The sequence below is a fragment of the Spermophilus citellus genome, assembly GCF_964194105.1.
Source record: "Spermophilus citellus genome assembly, chromosome: 10".
NCBI lineage: Eukaryota > Metazoa > Chordata > Mammalia > Rodentia > Sciuridae > Spermophilus > Spermophilus citellus.
Window position 1 is genome coordinate 115328989 of NC_138197.1, and position 20088 is coordinate 115349076.

General features: G+C 39.2%; 1 protein-coding gene across 20 annotated transcripts in view; it reads right to left on the reverse strand.

The window, feature by feature from the left end:
• The window catches only part of ANKS1B (ankyrin repeat and sterile alpha motif domain containing 1B), a gene marked incomplete at its 5' end in the record, with an annotated part of 1127620 nt that overhangs the window by 60643 nt on the left and 1046889 nt on the right, over positions 1 to 20088 (reverse strand). For 10 of the 20 annotated variants that reach the window (XM_081311097.1, XM_081311094.1, XM_081311096.1 and 7 more), the window contains 2 exons: positions 9391 to 9570; positions 11567 to 11674. The exons of 4 other annotated variants lie outside the window; for them this stretch is intronic. In XM_081311097.1, coding sequence (XP_081167223.1) covers positions 9391 to 9570; positions 11567 to 11674 — 288 coding nt within the window. The remainder of the gene's footprint in view (positions 1 to 9390; positions 9571 to 11566; positions 11675 to 20088) is intronic. 6 more of the 20 variants (XM_081311098.1, XM_081311086.1, XM_081311085.1 and 3 more) reach the window with 1 other exon arrangement.

The following is a 20088-nucleotide window of genomic DNA, read 5'->3' on the forward strand; positions in this document are numbered from 1 at the left end:
ATGAAATCTCTTCACAGGAAAAAAATAGAGCAGAGGGAGGAAAAAGAGAAGGTTGTGTGTACATACTAGAGCTCACTGTCTTCAGGTACTGCAGGGAATTTAAGACAATTGGGATCATACTGTTTATAGCCACATGGGCCATTTTACTTGTTCTGCTTCAGAGTTTGGATGCCATCACTACTGATTCAGACATGTTTAAAAGGACCAGTCAAAAGCAGAAATATTAATAACTTATTTAGAAAAGCAGTGATCAGCACTTTATTATAATATGAATTGCTACAAAGAAACTAGATTTTTGCAAAGTAATGTTTTTTTTTTTCTGTAACATCTCTTTGAAATATACATTATGCTCTTTTCTTACAAATCAAGGCTGTCATTTTCTTTACTCAAGCACATTTATTAACTGTATGTTTAACATTTGTTTCTTGCTTCTGGTTAAAAAGAGGGATTAGACAAAGCCATTCATTCAGTGATGTTTACTGAGGTCCCACTATTTCCTTATTTTATCCTTGTGAGAAAAATACAGAAAAACAAGTCTAGCTGAACAATCATTTTGAATGATGTCAATCTAAAAGGTCTCTGCTAAAAACCTACAGAGTTTCTCCTAAGCTCTACCTTGTTTGAAGCTTCACTCAATGCATGGGAGGGCCACTTGAGAGGTACAATGTTTAAAGGTAAGTTTTATAAATGGCATGTACATAGCTGGGAAGGATCACAGATATACTGAGGGACAACTATGGTCTAAAAAGGTCTTAGGAATATAGGATCACTGGACGAACAACTTGATGAAACTGTTTTATTTCAAAAGGAACAATGTAAATGTAAATCCAACATTGTTGAGGGTTGGGAAGAGAAACATGGTTCATGGCCATTCATAAAGGCTGGGAAATTTTCATAAAGAAAGCTGTGCAAGAATTAAATAATACGCTAATGTTGTTTAGCATCAACATCAACAAAGCAAATATACCCAGAGTTGAGGAATCAGGATGCTCCCACTTATCAGGATAATATTGAAAAGAAACTGATATGTCTAATATGCAGAGAGACTAAGATAACACAATGTTTTTGGTTTTATAGGGCTATTCTCAGCAAAAGGGAGCACATTTATTCCTTGTTGTTTCAGATTACATTAACTATGTAGGAGAGTTCTAGAAAGACTTACTTATTTCATTTCAATATAAGACACAAATTGTATTAATTAGAACTTTCCAATGAGGGGACAGCCTCAAAAAGAGAGGAACCAACTTTCTAGTGACAAGCTGAAGCAGAAATGTGTGGCTGCCTGTCAAGGATAGAAAGGGGCTTACATCAATTCAGAGACAGTACTACATATGTTTTCAGGTCCCTTCACCCCCCCTAAAATTCTCTGCTTTTCTTTTAACAGAAGAACACAAGAACCTAGCCAATAACAAATATAAATGTAAGTTACTGCAATTGTTGTGATTCTGAATTCAAAGCTCATTAAAATAGAGATCTATGTAGAAAGGGCGTCACGTTACTTCACAAAGGTTTACATGAAGCAATTGTTTGTTATCTCTGACTTTTAAAGATTAAAACATTGGATGTCAGGAGCTAAGGATTTTCTTCAAATACAATGCTTATCTGTTCTACCTTGAAGGTTCACTCTCTGCTAATTTTGCATTTACATAAGATATTATATATTATTAATAGAATTTTCTTTTAGGAACTCAAAATATTGCATGGGAACCTTTTGGGGTTTGATCCTGACCCCATACCTATGCTCTTGCTTTGGGCAAGCAACATAAAGTCTTTGTGTCTCACTTTCCCCATTCGAAGTTTCTACTAACTAGTGCTTGGTCTGAGGATGACAGTAATGAACTACCAGTGCTAAGCTAGTTAGGGAATATGCCATTGTTCCAGGCAGTTATTTCCCTAAAATATTTGAGAACCTCCCAGATTGTGTTTAATTTGTCATGTTCTAGAACCCTGTAGTTTTATAGTACCTATTACCTAATGAAAAGGAATCTGGTTGAAAAACATTATGGAGTGCTTATTATAGGGGAATAAAAAATGACTCAGGAAATTTTAGGTCTTGCCTCTATGTAGCCAATATACATTTCTACCAAAATAGAATACGAATATTCTTAAATAAAATATAATTATACATTTTCAGATACACTAATTCTAAAAGATGCTTTACATTGTAAAAATATCAAGTGTGGATATAAATCATAAATCCTTTCCCAAAGAGCTCCAAGGTTAATTAGCATGGATAGGAACTTCCTGGACAGTGTTCACATTCATAAGAACTACTGTTTCCACTTGGAGAGATATTAGTTTGGGATTACAAGCTAGAAAATAGAATGGTTTTGTAAAACATAACTACTATGATTTTTTACTTTAAATGCATTTATTTTCAGTTGTAGTTAAAAAAGCGTAATGTAGGAGAAACCTAGAAGTTACCTCAAAATAATAATTCTTAAAAACAACTCAAATGTATGGCTTCATAGTTTGCAAAAATTGTGCCTTAAGAAGAGGGAACTATATAACTATGTTGTACTAATAAACACATTAAATCATAAATAAAAATTTAAAAAAACATTAGAGAGAGAGAGAGAGAGAGAGAGAGAGAGAGAGAGAGAGAGAGAGAAACATGAACTAAAGCTTGGAGTAGCTAAGGGGCTTGTTCAAGGTTACAGAGGTAATAGATACCAGAGATGAGATTTTTAACCCTGATCTCATTACTTCAAGTCTGGGCATTCTTAAAAGTTCATCAAATTAAATATGAAAAAATGAAACCAATACCCATGTGACAGAACAATTTTCTATTAGACATTGTTATAATTGTAAAGTCAAAGTGAGTTTATTCAGTTGCTCACAATTGCTATTTCTGTCTGCTTAGAAACTAGCCCCACTTCTGGTATCAGCAACCTGACTGCCCCTAACCCCTTAACCCCCTAACCCTCTACCCCATTAGCTCAGGGATGGATCAGTGATCCAAACAAGGTTGATCTCAACTGAAAGGACACAGTCCTGGGGTTCTTTGAGGGAGCTACTGGACAGGTAAGCTCTCTTTCTTGCAGGTTCAAGCTTAGCAGTAACTGGGCTTGAATCTCCCCACATGCAGAGAAAGGCTGTTTGGGAAGAGTATACACAGGAGCCCAGAGCTGAGTCAGGGAAGGCAGAGAGCAAGGCAGCATGGGAATGCCCAGTGCCAAGACCACAGGGACATTGCAGAGAAGTGATACTCTCTCTGCTTAAGCCATCTGGAGATAGAGTCCTTACTAATATCTTATTTCAGTCATATACCAAAAGAATTAATGGAGGCAGAACTGCATGATCAGCCCTATTTCCTTTAGGCATTAAAAAATCTCTTCAACACTGGGAAAAGAACAGGAAGAGGGAGAAGGAGAATAAAAGAATTCTTCTACCCTTTAAAATTTAGCAAGGTCAGATCATAACAGTCAAAACTCTGACCTGTGGACTCAAGAACTGGACTGAATGTAATGAAGAACTTTCAAAAAACTTAACAAGTGGAAAAATAGCCTGGTGTGCTTCTTTGAGAACAAGCTGCTCAATGTCAGCAGGCCTAAGGCACTGCTAAAAATCACAAGGTCAAGTCCATTGAAATAGGCTTTCATATATTGTCATCTTTCTTATTTATTCAGTTGAAGATAGACTCTCTTGTATTGATTCTCACACACACACACACACACACACACACACACACACACACACACACAGAGTCATGTTTTAATTGGAAGCAGTCACCTGGATCAAGCCCCAGCACTTGGATGGAAGGTGGCAACATCAGAGCTTTCCTAGAAGAACTTGAGCTGTTTAGGTCCGACTGGGATCTGTCAGGACAAATCCCAGCCATCTCATTTGCTTCCTTGGGGGACTTGACAGAAAACAGAAGAATCCAGACTTGGAAGATGAGCATCAAAACCTAAGAAGAATCCATCCGAGCAGCTTTCTCATTTCTTCTGATTATTTATTTAAGGGTGATGTACAAGATTTATAATACACTAATTGTACTGAACTTCCTAATCCCTACATGGTCACAGTGAGGGCAGGATGCATTTTGAGAAGAGGCAATGAACTAACCATGTGAATTAACAAGGTGTGTAGACTTCAGGTCTAAGCTCCAAGTACGAGGGCACCTCTTCCACTTCTGCTTGGTGTGATGCCTTTGGTCATGGGTGGCCTTTGGTCTAGAGTTCCTGACTTGAAACAGGGCAAGATATTACCCACATTTCCAATGGTACCTGGGGTGGGGTATCAGCTTGTTAACCGACAAGCTGTCAAGTTGGAAATTCCTGATGGAAGAGCTTACTGGGTTAACTCTTCACCTTCTTTTTTGGTTATATTTTATCTGTCTGTGCTTAAATATTAGGAGTTGCTCTTTAGACCTTCATGGAGGAAAATTTGGAAATCTTGGACAGGCTGAGGCTTTCCAAGTGGCAGCTATGTGATGAAGATCTAAATTAAAAACTAGCCACTAACTTACAGACTTGAAAAATTTTCTGCTGTTAACAGTAATAAGAAAACTTGTTGAGTTTCAGGGGGAAATCACTTCATTAAATGCTGTTCCTTTCAACCTAGCTGTATTATTTTCTGAAGGTTCATTCTGTAAATTCCCATAATGCCAGAGTGATGGGTAGAATTTTGAGGAAAAACAGGCCTTTTTCCTCAGGACCAATAGAGTAGGATAAATTACAATCTTTTCACTTTCCAGAGAGAGATAGGTGTTTGCCTCAAGGCTTTCTGGAATATTCATACTTCTCTAGCTAACTATTTTGTGTACTATGTATTTTTAAAAAGTTCTAAGTTTTATTTAAGGCAAAATTCCTCTCCTTCTCACTGTCTTATGTAACCATGTTATAGTAGTAGCATGTTATTAATATAAAGTATCTTTTGTGACATACTTGTGTAACTTGAATTGACGGAGGATTCCTTCTATCCTATGCTATCCCTGGCTTTGAGGGTATTTGGGGCTGATCCCTCTGTATCATGATGTATGCTGTATTGTGGACTTTGTATTTACACAATTAAGATAATCAAAAGGAATATTCCAATTCCACTCTTAATATACATTCTAAGTATGGATAACACTGGAATAAAAAGATGGTCTTTATAGAATGCTACAGCCATCCGACCACTTGCTTTTGGCACTAATTGTTCTTGCAATGAGTCAAGGATCTTTGAATTAGGGACCCACAGATGGTATGTTAGAATTTATAGTCATTTACCTACCTCCCTACCCATCTGTCCATCACTTTGCAGCTTAATTATGATTTCACATACATTATCTGATATACACACACCTGAGAAGCAGGCCTCATCCACATTTCAAAGACAAAAAAACTGAAGTTCGGAGACACCACACGACTTGGTCCAGGTCACACAGTTACTATTTACCTGCTGTGAGGCACAGCACTCACCCACTTCGGCTTCCTCACGGGCTGTTGTGAGGATTAAATAAGACACTGTGTGTGGAATTCCAGGCAGGGACCTGGCCATAGCAGCACTTCCACATGGTTCTCTTCCTTTAATAATATCAAAAGAATGAACATTTGTAGAACTAATATATGTAAAGTGCTTTCAAATAACTAAGTAATTGATCCAGTCATACTTATTAAGTGCTACTGTTTAGATGAAGAAATATTAGACTGCCAACTGCATTGACTTTCTAATGATTTAGACACAATTTGGAAAAAGCCTTAAGCAGGCCTGAAATACTGCCCCAGGCAATATTGTGGGTATCTCAATGAGAGCATTCAAAACAGAAGAACCTGGACGTTATGGATTTTTTCACTAATATTTAAGCTAAAGTTTATAAAAAGATAAGTATTTCTCTTATTGTTGAGGAGTTTTTTCTACTTTGTGAAAATATACATACTATTTCACTTTTTCATATGTATTTCCATAAATCAAAGTCTTCTATCAATAGTCATAAGCTTCAGCATTTGAAAACATATGTTTCCTTCTTTCATCAGTCGGAGGAGAATGTGGTCCCTAAACCTTATTAATTCCGTCACACTCCTTTATTCATTGGAAGAGTCCTTTGACTTCTCATCATTGAGGAAAACTTCTAAGGATTGCAATTAGGCTCTAAATCGTGAAAATAGTTTCTTCCTTCTGGTGTCTTTCCCATATTTATATTTACTATCTCATTTCCATAGAACTCAGAGTTAAATGCTCGTCTGCCATGTGCTAAGTGCACATCAACAGTGTGGAAGACACCTTGTTCATGCTAAAATGAGATAAACAGATGTCAAAATACTCTAGAAATTTAAAAGCACTATGCACATTAAGGTATAATTATATAAATATGAGTGCAATATTCACTTATTAGGGTAGGGAAATGGGGAAGCACCTCAGAACCTTTTAGGCTAATGAGACCAACTTAGAATTATAGGCCAGAGAAGCTATGTTTTCAGCATAGTAGGAATCCTATTGTTCAGATAGGCCTACATCATTACATGCAGTGGTTGAAAATATGCTACTAGCACTGAGTTCAGTTTTGTTTCTTAAGACAACTCCTGAATATTGCTTATACCAGAACAAAAGCAAATGACAGTCAAATATTAGAAAATCTCCTGTATTCCAAGACAGGTATTTAAATATTGGTTCACACTAAAAACAAGCAGTTAAACAACACCGAATAATAATTATCATGAATGAATAGGGGAAAACATTTTAAGTATTTGCTAACAAATAAACTTAACAGGTAGAATGGACATTAAATTGATGAACTTTCAGCATTGTTTTCTCACTTAAGTAAAGCACCCCCAAACATCTGTGAAATAGACCTTCATAAGGCAAAACTCCTGTGGGTTACCACCGCCACCAGGAGCTGAGGGGTTCTGGCCAAGGATTAGAATTCCAAACCACTCCAGGGCAAGCTCAGCTGAACCTGCAGAAGCGGAAGGGTTTCCAAGAACATCAATCTGTCCTGGTGATTTTTCTCTTAACTGAGTTCTTCTTTCTTTTAGCAGGTAAGAAAGCAAGCCTGAAGGTGGACTTCTGCATTTTAGTGGGAAATAGAGGTGGATTAGGCAAGCATTAACCAAGCTACAGTAAGCCTCTTGGGAGCAACCCCTGGAGAGAAGCCATAGACACAGCTCTGGTTGGGAGGAGGTGTAACTAGGGAGCTCCATGCTTATGGGGATTTTAATTGCTAATTCAGGTCTTTAGGAAGACACAACTTTATTGGTTTAACATATAACTCCAGGAAAAAACATGGTCTAGAGCCAATATTTCAGATGATTAAAAAGCAAATGATTTAAAAAATTATTAGAAGAATAAAGAAAATAAGAAAAAACATCAACTGAGTGCTTTCGAGGTAGAAAAGTCACATGAATACAGCTGTTCAACAACAAAATGACCGAGTGTTCCATGTTTTGACAGGTTAAAGCTTTGAAACGACACTGTTTTTAAGAGGGATAAATTCATTTCTCCATGGTTTTTTGCTTTTTCAGAGTAAGGACATTCTCAAAACAAATTTAAAAACGGCAATTAACACAATCTAAAGATCCCAGAATCCTTTTTTCTTATTGATCAGATTCCTGTAGTGCCATCTCCTATTTCCTCTGCAGCTAAAGTGCTGTATTGAACTGCAGGATTTTAGAAAGCTTCTAATAAGCTCTTGGTTGCTGATGGAGCCCATGTCTGCATCAGTCATTCGACCCTAGTTAGCTGGCTCCGTGTAAACAAGCACACACGCAGCTGCGACACAGCTCACTGCATCACATCAACCTGCTTATCTCACTCTGCTTTTTGCTTTTTTTACCTGGGCAGATGAAAGTTCATTCAATTTTCTGAAGGTAAGACAACTGCTAAAAGGGATGCATTTCTGATTGCAGTGTTAGGACTAAGATTTGGGCTGTTCAGAAAGTACCCCTGTCCCTGCTTGGGAGCCTCTGGAAGAAATTAAAGGAACAATCCTGATAGATTATCTCTGTGTGTTCAGACACAGGCAGAAGAATAATTAATTCTTCTTTGGAAAAAAAAACTGCCCTATGTGGAGTAATTTCATAAATTATAGGAGCAGCTGAGACAGGTAATTCTGTCACTGAAGCTGACACAGTCAATAATAGCTAATGCTCATTAAACAACTATACTGCTTTCCCCAGGGAAGACGAGGGCTCAGGAAAGTCCAGGTTTGAACTAATACATGAAGACAATATGGTTCAAGGTTAAAATAAGCTGAGTCCCTGAAATGCTGTCACTGAAGATACTGAACCATGTATGTGATCCACAAATACTAACAAATAGCAGAAAAAGAACGAATAGCCTGGGGGGAAAGCTTTCCTACTTCTTATTTAAAAGAAACTTCATTGAAAACATAATAAAGATTTAAAGACAATACATAACAACAGAGATTGGGAAAATTATTCTTTTGTTATTTGTCCTATATTTTCCATCTCCCTTCAATAAAAAATTGTCCATAATCCCAACAATGCCACTCCCTGAGAATGATTCAATATTGAGAGTGGAAAGGAGACAGTATTCCAGTTCCTCTCTCTCCAAGGCATTTACAGGCAGAATAGCCATGGTTTCTAGAACATTCTCTTCACATTTTTCTTTTGTGAGCTGCAGTGCGGAATGTTTATCAAAAGCTTTTTAAAAACAGAATCTCACCAAACAGTTGGGAAAAATCTTTAACAACCAAGGCAAAGCAATTACAGTCAAATTTTCACCTCGAGATTCTCATCTCAGGTGTGGGAGGCAGAAAGAGACTCTTAGCACATCATTTTGAACTTAGAATGAGGATGAAAAGAGTTGGCTCTGCCAATAATTGTCAATACATCAGATCATTGAATCGAAGGGCAAAGCTGCAAAGCTGGCTAACCCTCTAATGTACCTTCAGAACAGAACCACTGTTTAGCTATGGCTACTGAATCTTCTGAGGAAAGGTCTAAAAGTGACAGAGCCCTCTTTTCAATCTTCTGTGTCAGGCAGCACTATCAATATCAACTATTCAAGGTGACGGAGATAATGCCACTAGTCCCAGTAGCACAAGTCTAAAAAAACATGTCAGCTTGGGAGGAAATTAACATTATATGGAGTTAGTCCCCTCTCCAACTTCTGCCCTATTATCCGACCAACCAACATTTTAAAATTTAGAGTTTTATTACCTATTTTTATGATGACTGGTTTCTGACACACTATTATTCCCTTTAGAGCAAAGACTTGGGGGTGCAATGACATCAGGCATGATTTGTTCAGTAGGAATGAAAAACAATGATATGTATATACATTCCTCTCTTTGAAAACTCTGTTCCAGGCTAGTTCAAGAGAGCAGGGAATGAAGGACACTTTATAAAATGGTAAAATTCCAGTTATAAGCTACTGTTCAATATTTGAGTGAATTACCTGGTACAGGTGAAAGCAAAACATCACAGAGGCTTTTGAACACCTTACCTGGGCCATCTGCCTCTCCAGTTTTGATCGGGGAATATCATCAAAGTAGTTTTCATTTCTTCTCCTCCTTGCATCGCCCTGCATGATAATGTGAGGAACGTCTAGGGAGCCACCAGTGGTGTAAGTGCTTTGGCTAAGTGATGGAGACAACTGAGGAGGAGTGTGATTACCACTGGGTTCCTGAATGGAAATACATCATGAAATAAATACCATGTTTTTGTGGCTCACCTTTGGTTTCAAAACTGCGAAATACTGACAAGACAAACTGTGGGGGGTGGGGAGTCGTTTTTTAAATCAACTGAAAGGAATGGATGATATTTCACTGTTTATTTCATTAATGGCATTATCAAGTCAATATTACCCCTCACTAGTATTTCCGGTCAAAAGTTTAAAGTACAAAGAATAAGGCTCTGTTTTCTTAAACCAGCACCATGGATGACCTCAGGAGGGAGGCCCACCTCTGCTAGGCACCCGGCACACTATCACATGTGTTTACAAGGGAACTGCAGGAGTGTGTCTTCACCATGGTAGGTGCCATGATGAGAAGCTAAAATGGGACCCAATGGGTTTTGATCCTCCACCAAAGAGTGGTCTGACAACAGGACCGGGAAGAGGACACAATGGCAACACAGCATGTCACACGACATACAGACTGCAGAGCAATGCATATATGACAGAGGATACTTTCCAATGGCAAAGACAACTCAAGCTGGAAACTGGCCAGGTGTAAGGCAAGGGGAGGCAGTAGGCTGGGCTCTAGCGCTGGCAGGTAAGAAGAGGACTGGGATCATGCCTAATCTGTAGACCACTTCTCCCTGACATGTTATGGACCTCCCTGCACAGATTTAGGTCCTAAACTTTTGCTTGAGAATCTCTGTCTTTGATCAGTTTGCTGTTCCCTTAAGTCTATTCTGGGGAGTCAGAGCAAGAGGCTAAAAGGAAAAGGCCAGGGAGCAAAGTGTGTAGCTGGGAGTTCAGCATGACCACACTGATGGTGCCTGTGGCTTCCTCCCCTTCCATGTAGCAAACGGAGGGCAGGGCGGTGGATAAGCCCTTTCTAGCTTCATCACCTTCTACCCAGTTTACAGGAGGCTCCTCTTCTGGAGGGGGAAAGATGAGTCCTATTTCTACTTTCACTGTTCCCAAGTCCTTAAGTAGTGTATCCCAGCTCCCCAAGTGATGGCTTTTCCTCCTGGCTCCCTCCTGAAGACAATTCTTTTGCCTCCCCCCAAAACTCTGTATGTTTTCTTCTTCAAAGCGCAGTCACACTTAACATCTTAACGGCTCCTGCCCTGCCTGACCCTCGGCCGCCTTGCCACTCGCTTGCTGCTCGCTGCAGTTTATGATAAGAGGCGGTTCACACGGGCAGTTATGTCTAAGGGCCACCCTTCTGTTCAGCTTGTTATGGCTACTTTTTCTGATACCTGCAGGAAGGGAATCAGAAGCGAGCAAGTGCCAGACTGAACACAGAGAATCAAGTGGGGACTCTCTCACTTGCCAGAGAGATCTTGGCTTTTTGATGAATTTTAGAAACGATCTGTAGGGTTCATGAAACCAGCAGCTGGCGGCGACTCCCTGCCTCGGCCATTTGCTTGGAATCATCTCTCTCTACCTCTTCCTTCTTGTCCTCCTTGCCCTTCCACTTTACCTTCTGGGTTTCTCTCTGGGTTTTGTACCCCATAACTCTAAAACGTAGCTGAAAGGGAGACATATGATTTATGAAATAACGTTTGGGATTCTCTATTCTTAATTTTTGAAGTGAGTAAAAATGGCCAATTTTCACTTCTTGAAAACAGAAGACCCTGAGGTTAAATTTAAATTGATCTTTACTTAACTGTGGTCCTTGATCGATTTCCTTTCTGTGGGCTTGAGGAGTCTCACAGAAAACTCATTTCCTCTCTCTGGGTGTAGATGGGAATGTGGGATACAGGTGTGGTTCTTTAGAGGTGTGGTTTGTCAGCCTGAATTCCATTAGAGATAAACGTCTAAATCTCTAAAACATATATTTAAGTAACTGAGAAAGACAAATCCTGTTTTAAAGGAAGATTGTTTTTTATACAGATGAGCTACGTAGAAAACAGCCTATATTTCTTGATCTATTGCTTCAGTCATTTTATTGCACAAAATAATTACTGGGGGAAGGGGAAGAGAACAAAATGAACATGGCGGCACTTACCCTGAGGGTGATGGACCGAGGGGGCTTCTGTGGAGGATCGTCGTGCAGCCTGTCTCCCAGAGATGCCAAAATGCGTTTCCTGTGGCCAATCAAATTGATTTTTAAAACCTGAAACAACATGTATTTGGGTTAACTATTTCATTTGAGAAAAAGAAATCATTTTTATATGTCTTAAAACATGAGGAGTGCAAAAAGATTTGTGCAAAGTTAACCCTCTTCCCCTGTGAAGGATGGAATGTGAAGGCAGAGGGACACTCAGGTCCAGAAAGGTAGGAAGGAGTAGCAGCCAGCAGGTCTGGGTGGAAAGAAGAAGCAGTGAGAGTTCTCCTTGGACTCCTGCTGTCCAGAGTCCTGTTCTACACAGCAGCCTTGAGACCCTTCAGAAATACAAACTCTTATCACTAACCAGCTGAAAACTTTTCAATGGCCTCCTATTGCCCTCGGAATAAAATCTGAGCCCTCACCTGGCCTCAAAGCCATTGGGTCTGGTTCCCTCTGTCTCTATCCAAGTCCTTGCCTTCCCCTCTCCACTCAGGATCTCTGTTATGCAGGCCTGAGAAACCATGCCTTGAACACCCCATATTCATTCTCACCTTGGAGCTTCCAGCCCTGCCCATCCATCTGCCTGGAATGCTTTTGGGATAACCAGAGACATCTCATCCTCCCATTGCTCAAACATGTCTCCATAGAAAGGACTTTCCCTGCTGGCCCACCAAAGAGCTTCACCCCCAGCCCCCAGCATATTCTACCCTATGACCTTCTTGTTTCATTCTTTGAAATAACTTTACTTACAGGCTTAGTGCACCCCCTCCCAATGTGTGCTCCCTGAGAGCAGGGCATTAGGATATGCTTATCCTTATTCTTTCCCCAAACCTAAAGCAATGCTCAAAAGAACAGCTCAATGAATAGGAAAGAATGGATATTAATAAAGATGGAGGCAGCAACACTAGATTTAGAATCGAACACTGCCTATTTGACTGAGTCTCTCTGGGACAAGATTTTTAGTCTGACTGCAAAGGCACCTGTCCAGGAGACGTCAAGGGAACTGAGAACTGCAGGGAGCCTCCATCCCCAGTTTGTTCTGGTGCTTTACAAATACTACCCCTCGAAATGGATGGCACTAGAGCAGATTATGCTTAGTGAAGCTAGCCAATCCCTAAAAAACAGATACCAAATGCCTTCTTTGATATAATGAGAGCAACTATGAACAGAGCAGGGAGGAAGAGCAGGAAGAAAAGATTAACTTTAAACAGAGACATGAGATGGGAGGGAAAGGGAGAGAAAAGGGAAATTGCATGGAAATGAAGGGAGACCCTCATTGCTATACAAAATTACATATAAGAGGTTGTGAGGGGAATGGGAAAATAAACAAGGAGAGAAATGAATTACAGTAGATGGGGTAGAGAGAGAAGATGGGAGGGGAGGGGAGGGGGGATAGTAGGGGATAGGAAAGGTAGCAGAATACAACAATTACTAATAGGGCATTATGTAAAATTGTGGATGTGTAACCAACGTGATTCTGCAATCTGCATTTGGGGTAAAATTGGGGGTTCATAACCCACTTCAATCTAATGTATGAAATATGATATGTCAAGAGCTTTGTAATGTTGTGAAAAACATATAAAAAAAAGAAAAAAAAACAAATACTACCCCTCCCAACCTCCCAGCATCTCTATCTAGAAGATGTCTTCTCACTTTGCAGATGAGGAAACTGTGGCACAGAGTCGTTAATTTGCTCACCCAAGAGCTAGTACATGCTGGCTCTGTCTGAATCAAGTTTGTCTGATTATAAAACTTATTTTTCTCAAAAGTATATACTGCAAAGTTTGGGCAGATCTCTAAATATAACTGAGTTTTTAAACAACATATTGTAAATCCACTCATAAAAAAGGTATTTACCCTTTTCCTACCCAGGTCCTGGTATATAACAACTCTTGTTGGGTAAATGGTTTCCAAAGTCATTGCTGATTGTATAATTTTTCCCCTTCTTTATAAGTTTTAAGGTGCAGGGGTAGGCAATTCTTTACCCGTATCCTGTGCTACCTTGAATTTTATTTGCCTACTTGTCAGCCTTTCCGACTAAATTGGTTTAGCTTTTAAACAGCACTCTGCCTTTTGCCTTTTCCACCCACCCTCTGTCTCCTGCCTCTTAACCAAGGTAAATGGCTACATCTACCTTATTTCTATGATTTGATAAATCCTAATCTTTGCAAATTTGTTTCCCCAAAGCAGCTCCCCTTTCCCGCAGATCATTTTAGTTGACTTTCTGTGGGCCATCTCCCACCCTATTACAACTCTTTAAGATTAGTTGAAAACGTGGTGTACAATATCACAGGCATAAGTGGACCAATGGCTGTATGTTTGAGCAGAAGGCTGCTTTCTGCCTTCCATGCCCACTTTAAAAATATCCTTTCTAAGTACACCTAATTTCTGTCTGGCTCTTCAGCTGCAGTAGGAGTAACTAGGGGAAAGGCGTACATTAACTCTAAAATCTCTTAATTTTGGAATAGCTGATAGTTCAAGACCCTTTAATGTTGGGAAATGGTTTGAATTATTTCTTCTTAAATTCCTTATTTTACAGTTGTCCACGCAGAAGCCCGTCTGCCATCCTTCAGCCCACTCACATATCCCTGCATTGTCTTTCTGCATTTATATTAACAGGCTTGGCATTTGACTACCTGGAAGAGCTTAGCAGGTTTTTTTTTTTTTTTTCCAAATCTGGAAATTTCACTATGTACTCCTTTCAGATGATTTATAAATATGCTAAGTAAGTGTGATCCCAGTGCTGATTACTTGCAGGCAGCATTATTTATACGACCCACAGAAATGCCCTTACATTCTGGCATTGTTTCTTTTGCTTAAGCATCAAGATCAAAGTATTCCCCCATCTCAGAAAAATCCAACAGTAACCTTTTCAAAGGTATTTTGCAAGTCTAAGTACACTATGTTTTCTGATTCCCTTTTATTCTTATTCTGAATTACTTTGCCCAAGGCTTCTATTGGTTATAAATCCCACCCATAAAATTTCCACTGCCTTCTCCCAGGAGGTGACTGGACCTGGTGCTGATGGTGCTACCCTGGGACCCTGAGTCCTGCTAAGAAATACTGTTATTGTAATAAAGACACTCCAAATTATTTTGACAAACTGGCACTAAAAAACAAACAACTGGTAAAACTGAGCTGATGCAACCCCTGTTGTTGCTTTTCATTCTTCCACAGCTCAATTTTGGGCAAGTGACTCCTTTGATCTCGGTTTTCTCATCTAGAGTATGAGGAAACTTTAATGGCAGTATCCAGTGTTGGGAAGATGAAGAATAAGGTTGTGAGAATAGAAAGCACTTAAAATTTGCACCCTTTACAGAGTGCTTGATCCAGCTAATGGACTCTGAGGGTGCATGGTAATCTTGACCCACAAAAATGAGGACTTGGTCGTTTTCATAAAGTTAATCATGTCAAAAAATAAGCTGGTGCTTTACATAAAGAGATCTGGGTAGCCTTGGAAGATCTCTCATTAAAGTAGCTTATCCTGGTAGGAATGTGTTTGATTTCTAGCTCCTAGTTTGATATTAGACCTACTTTAAAAGGTCTCAACCACACTGTTTAATCTCTAATGGGAGGGAAAGTGAGGTGTTCCCCCCTCTGTACTGGTGCTCCACTGCTGCCTCCTATTCAACAACCAAGGAGAGTGTGGGTAGATAAAATGATAGTAAATTAACATAGAATGATAAGTTATATTAAGAACAGTGGGTAATGCTCCTTTTTTTCTTTCTGTTTATCAGAAATGACCTCATCTTACAGAAGACAGTAGACAATAACTCCCATGCACTGAACATTTGGTACGTTCCATATTATAGTTGTGCTAGGCATTATACATGTATTAATATCTCATTTTTTCCTTAATATAACATTTTCATTTGCATTTGAGAGCTGCAAAATCTGAAACTCAGAAATGCAGAGTAACTTGTCTAAGGTCACATTACCAAGAGGCACCATGGCTGTGATTTGTACCTGACTCTGAGCCTGCTCTTTGCCACTGGACATGCTCCTCTTGCTCTTCACATCTACACCTTGGGACCTTAGCTACACCATTGCTTATGCAAGTGTCATGCTTCTTAGGATGGTGCCTCTTATTTTGAGTGATCATATTTAAAATGTTTCTATTGGGTCTCAGCCATCTGAAATCATTGAAATAGTTCAGTTTTTCATAAGGTTCATAGCAGTCTTCAAGTTTTAGGTCAAAAGACCTAAATGAGGAACAAGTCCTCATTTTTGTGGGTCAAGATTATCATGCACCCTCAGAGTCCATTAGCTAGACCAAGCACTCTGTAAAGGGTGCACATTTTAAGTGTCACAGAATTCTCTGTGAAAATACATATATTGACCTGAAACGGAAAACTTTTTCCACTGAATATTTCATCCAAGTTGGCTAATACTGGAGCAATAGAGAAGGTAACATTTGGCTTTGAAACTCCCACACTAGCAATGAGAAATCCAATTTGCCACATAGTATCACAGAGAATATTCCAAAGAAAGCCAGTCATTATGGAACAGTCAAGTCCAAACACAACCAGGTTTTCCTTGAGTGAGAATAGCTCAACTTCTGATGATCTTTTTAATGAGGATTCTAAAGCAGTGGGATCCTACTGCTCTAGGCACCACGACCAATCACCTGTAAACCTTTGGTTTTCAACAAAAGACCCAAAGCAACAGTTACTGTGGTAAAGGAGAATTCCGTAGCGTTCTCATTACTGCTTGGGTACAAGTTAACAAGGGAGTGCACAAGGAACCCAGTGGTTACAAAGGATAAAGTAATAATAATATATTTGGAATTTAGTTATTTTAAGAAATTGAGGTTATTCAGTTCAATGTAAAAAACAATACTGACTTTCTGCCACAAATTAGTTGGAGGATTCAGAGGGGAAACTTGACTAAAAGAGCTAATGATATTGGGGAGAATGAGTGGATATCTGCAGAGTCAAACCATTAACTAAGAAAAAATAACTATATATGTGAGCATACGAATATGGTTCCAACTGCAGAGTTCCAGTACATAAGAAACAAACATTTCTATTTATATGTGGTGCTGAGAATCACACCCAGTGTCTCACTCATACTAGGTAAGCACTCTACCACTGAGCCACAATCCTAGCCCTGCATGTTTTTTTTTTTTTTTCATTTTTTTTGTAGTTGTAGATGGACAGAATGCCTTTATTTATTTTTATGTGGTGCTAAGGATTGAACTCAGTGCACCACACATGCTAGGCAAGTGCTCTGCCACTGAGCTACAGCCTCAGTCCTGCATGTTTTGGTTTTTAAATTTTTTTTTCTTTTTCTTTTTTTTAGTTGTAGACTGACACATATCTTTATTTATTTATTTGTGGTGCTGAGGCTCCAGTCTACAGTCTCACACATGCAAAGTAAGTGCTCAACCACTGAGCTACATCCCCTGCCTGCCCCCTGCATGTTTTCAAAATGGTTTTTGTTACAACTATCATAGGAGAAATGTGGGTCAGAGGCAAAACATGTTATTGAAACAACAGGGGCCTCCAGGAATTTTCTTCAGTGTTAATTAGGACAACTTCAGATACCCCACTGCAAATCTGGGCAGTAGGAAACTATTTGTGCTGAGTGACAATGCTATAATGTTATGTCACTGTCATTTATGTGTCTAGGTTTAGTTGTGGGAATTCTGACAGAAAATATCACGACATGACTGTGCACTGAACATCTCACCTCAGAATACATGTCCTAGAAAAGTTGAAAGTCAGCACACTTAGACTTTTTTCTTTTTAAATTTAATGTGATATAAATTAAACATGTTGAATCAATTTAATATGCTGTAAATTAAACATTTTTTCTTTTTTAGAAATTGAACAGCATTTTGATTATAACAATATTGCTTTCCCATTGCAGGTACTTTATAAAATACAGAGAAAAACAAGACAACAAGTTATCCACAGGCTATTAACATTTGGTTATATTTTCTTTCATTTTTCTCTTGTGGTTATGTTTTGTGGTGGCCATATTGTATGTATAATTTTTACCTCAATTTTTTTCACTTAATATTAAAACTAGAGAACTCTTCTTCATACACAACTGAGTAGACATTTTAAGTAACCCCATACATGCTAAGAGCCACAGCCAAGTAATATGATGCATGGCATTTTTGGTTGAAAGGTGAAGCCAGCTAGCCATTGAGATGATATGATTATGTTAAGATTTGCATTCATATGGATATTGGACTCCTGCTGTTCACCTGGGCCTGCTATGGGACTCCTGGAGAGTTCCCATTGGTTGGGGAAGTACAGTAGGAGGGAATTGGGGGGGGGGAAGGAACTTCCTCTGGGGTTCCGGGAGAACGCTGAGTGGGTCGATGGGGATTCTTCCCTGGGGCGTACGGGGCATTGGTGGCAGTTTCAAAAAATAAAGTTTGTTCCTGCTTGAGTGATTCGTGATTTTGTGCCCAGCCAGACTGCGGCATATACAATATTGCTTCAGAGAAGCATTTCATAATTTTTTGTTTCCTTTATTGTTGAAAATATAGTTTGTGCCTCTTTTTTGTTTATAAACTGTTCCACATGCTTTAAAAGATCCTGTTATCCTACAATTTCCATTTTCACTGTCATTTTCGGTAGCTACAATATGGAAAACACTAATGAAACTGCTAGAATGCATGTCGAGTCATGAAGAAAAGTCATGTAGCGACCGTCTGTGTGCATGAAATCTCAATCCATTTATTGCCGGCTGGACTAAGTCCTCTGGGGAAAATCACAAATCCACATAATGTTCCTCAGTGTCACATTTTGCATTTGTTATATTTTGGGATTCAGATTTAGCTGACAGACGTGAAATAGCACATGTAGCTGGAATTCTCCAGAGATCACACATGCAGCAGTGGTGAGTGCACAGCGAGTTTAGTTATCACTGTCATGGGACTGCATCCTTTTTATTTCTGGACTTTTATTTAAGGAGGGGAGGAAAGAACTTTGTACTGCATTTGAAACCCCCTTCCATTCTGGGAAGTTAGATGATTCCCTTTTTCCTTTCTAGATATTTGCCAACTAAAGAGAGCAGCTCCCATTTAAGTCCATAGTGCTCTCTGACTTCAGGGTAGCCTCTTCTAACAAAACTGTAGTGTTCCCAGGAGCTCTGGTGTTCTTAAATAGCAAGAATGGAAGTTCTGGTCTGTCCCACCAGAAGATTTGTTCTCATCTATTGAACTATAATTGCAATTAAAAATGAAAGCTCTCTCCTTTCCCAATAATAATTCCTAAACATTTTACACCTGAGATTCAAGGCATATGTACCTGTAGATCATCCTATCTCAATTCTACAATTCCAGAGATTCTCATTTGAACTTGCATCCAAATTTTGATTATGACATTTTCTCTCATTTATTGAAATACAATAATCCATGTCTGGGTGGAAGGGAGGAACTTAGGAGCAGAGACTTGATGTTTGGTTCTTTCTCTTTCCTTCTACTTTGGAATTGTGATATAAAGGGAACAGTAATACTCATTCAATAATTACTGGATGTCTTTCATACATAGCCACCATGTTAAGCAAGTTGTGAGCTATGAAAAAAGAATGTGTGTGTGTTCTCCCTTTTTCTTTTTCATCCATCTACATACCTAAATATTCATGCCTACACAGCCTTCCCAGTCTAGAAAGGATTCCTGAGGATTAAATGAGAATGACTAGGAAGCCACCCTATAAATTTATGATTTCTAGCGTGTATTAACATATTTCTCTTTAAGTATAACAGAAACTTAAAACTTTCTTATCCTGCCCTTGAATAACCCTATTAGCAATATTTTGGATATTATCTTGGCTACTTAAATGTGCTATTATGGATGTCTCTGCGTAGATTTTAAATAAAAAACTATGCTTTTCACACCTCCAGCCCTTTCTTTTATGATCTCTTTGCCCCACACATGCATACCTCTTCATATTCTAGAAGGTCCTCACTCTCCTTCTCATCAGAATCTTATAAAGATGAAATCAAGAACCACCCAAAGCTTTCCTCTCTCAACTTAAATTCCATCAACCTCTTTCTCTGAATTTCTCTAGTATTGAAGGCCGCTATCAACACTTTTGATTCATCTGGCATATACAGCTAGCTCTCCTTTTACGTGTGTGTGTGTCTTACCTGATCAACAGGACCCGATGCTCTGGGAAGTCAGATCCAGTACCCTTGCATTCTAGGGTCCCTCTTAGCATCTAGTGCACAGCACACTTAGGAGGTCACCCCTGACATCTCAGCCCTGAGCCCTTTCAAGGTGGACAACAGACAAGCAGGGAGATGTCTCTGAAAGGCAAGAAGGGAAGGAAAAGGATTCCCACATCTTATTTCTTTCCCTTGCCACTCTGAGGAATTTTCTGCTCCTTCTGAACTTCAGCACCTTTACCTCTACACACAGTCTTACCACAGGTGATATAAGTCTTCCTTACCTCTCACCAATTCTAATTCCTCTTTACCTCTACTCCTTCATCTAAAAAAATCTTTCTGACTAGATTTTCCA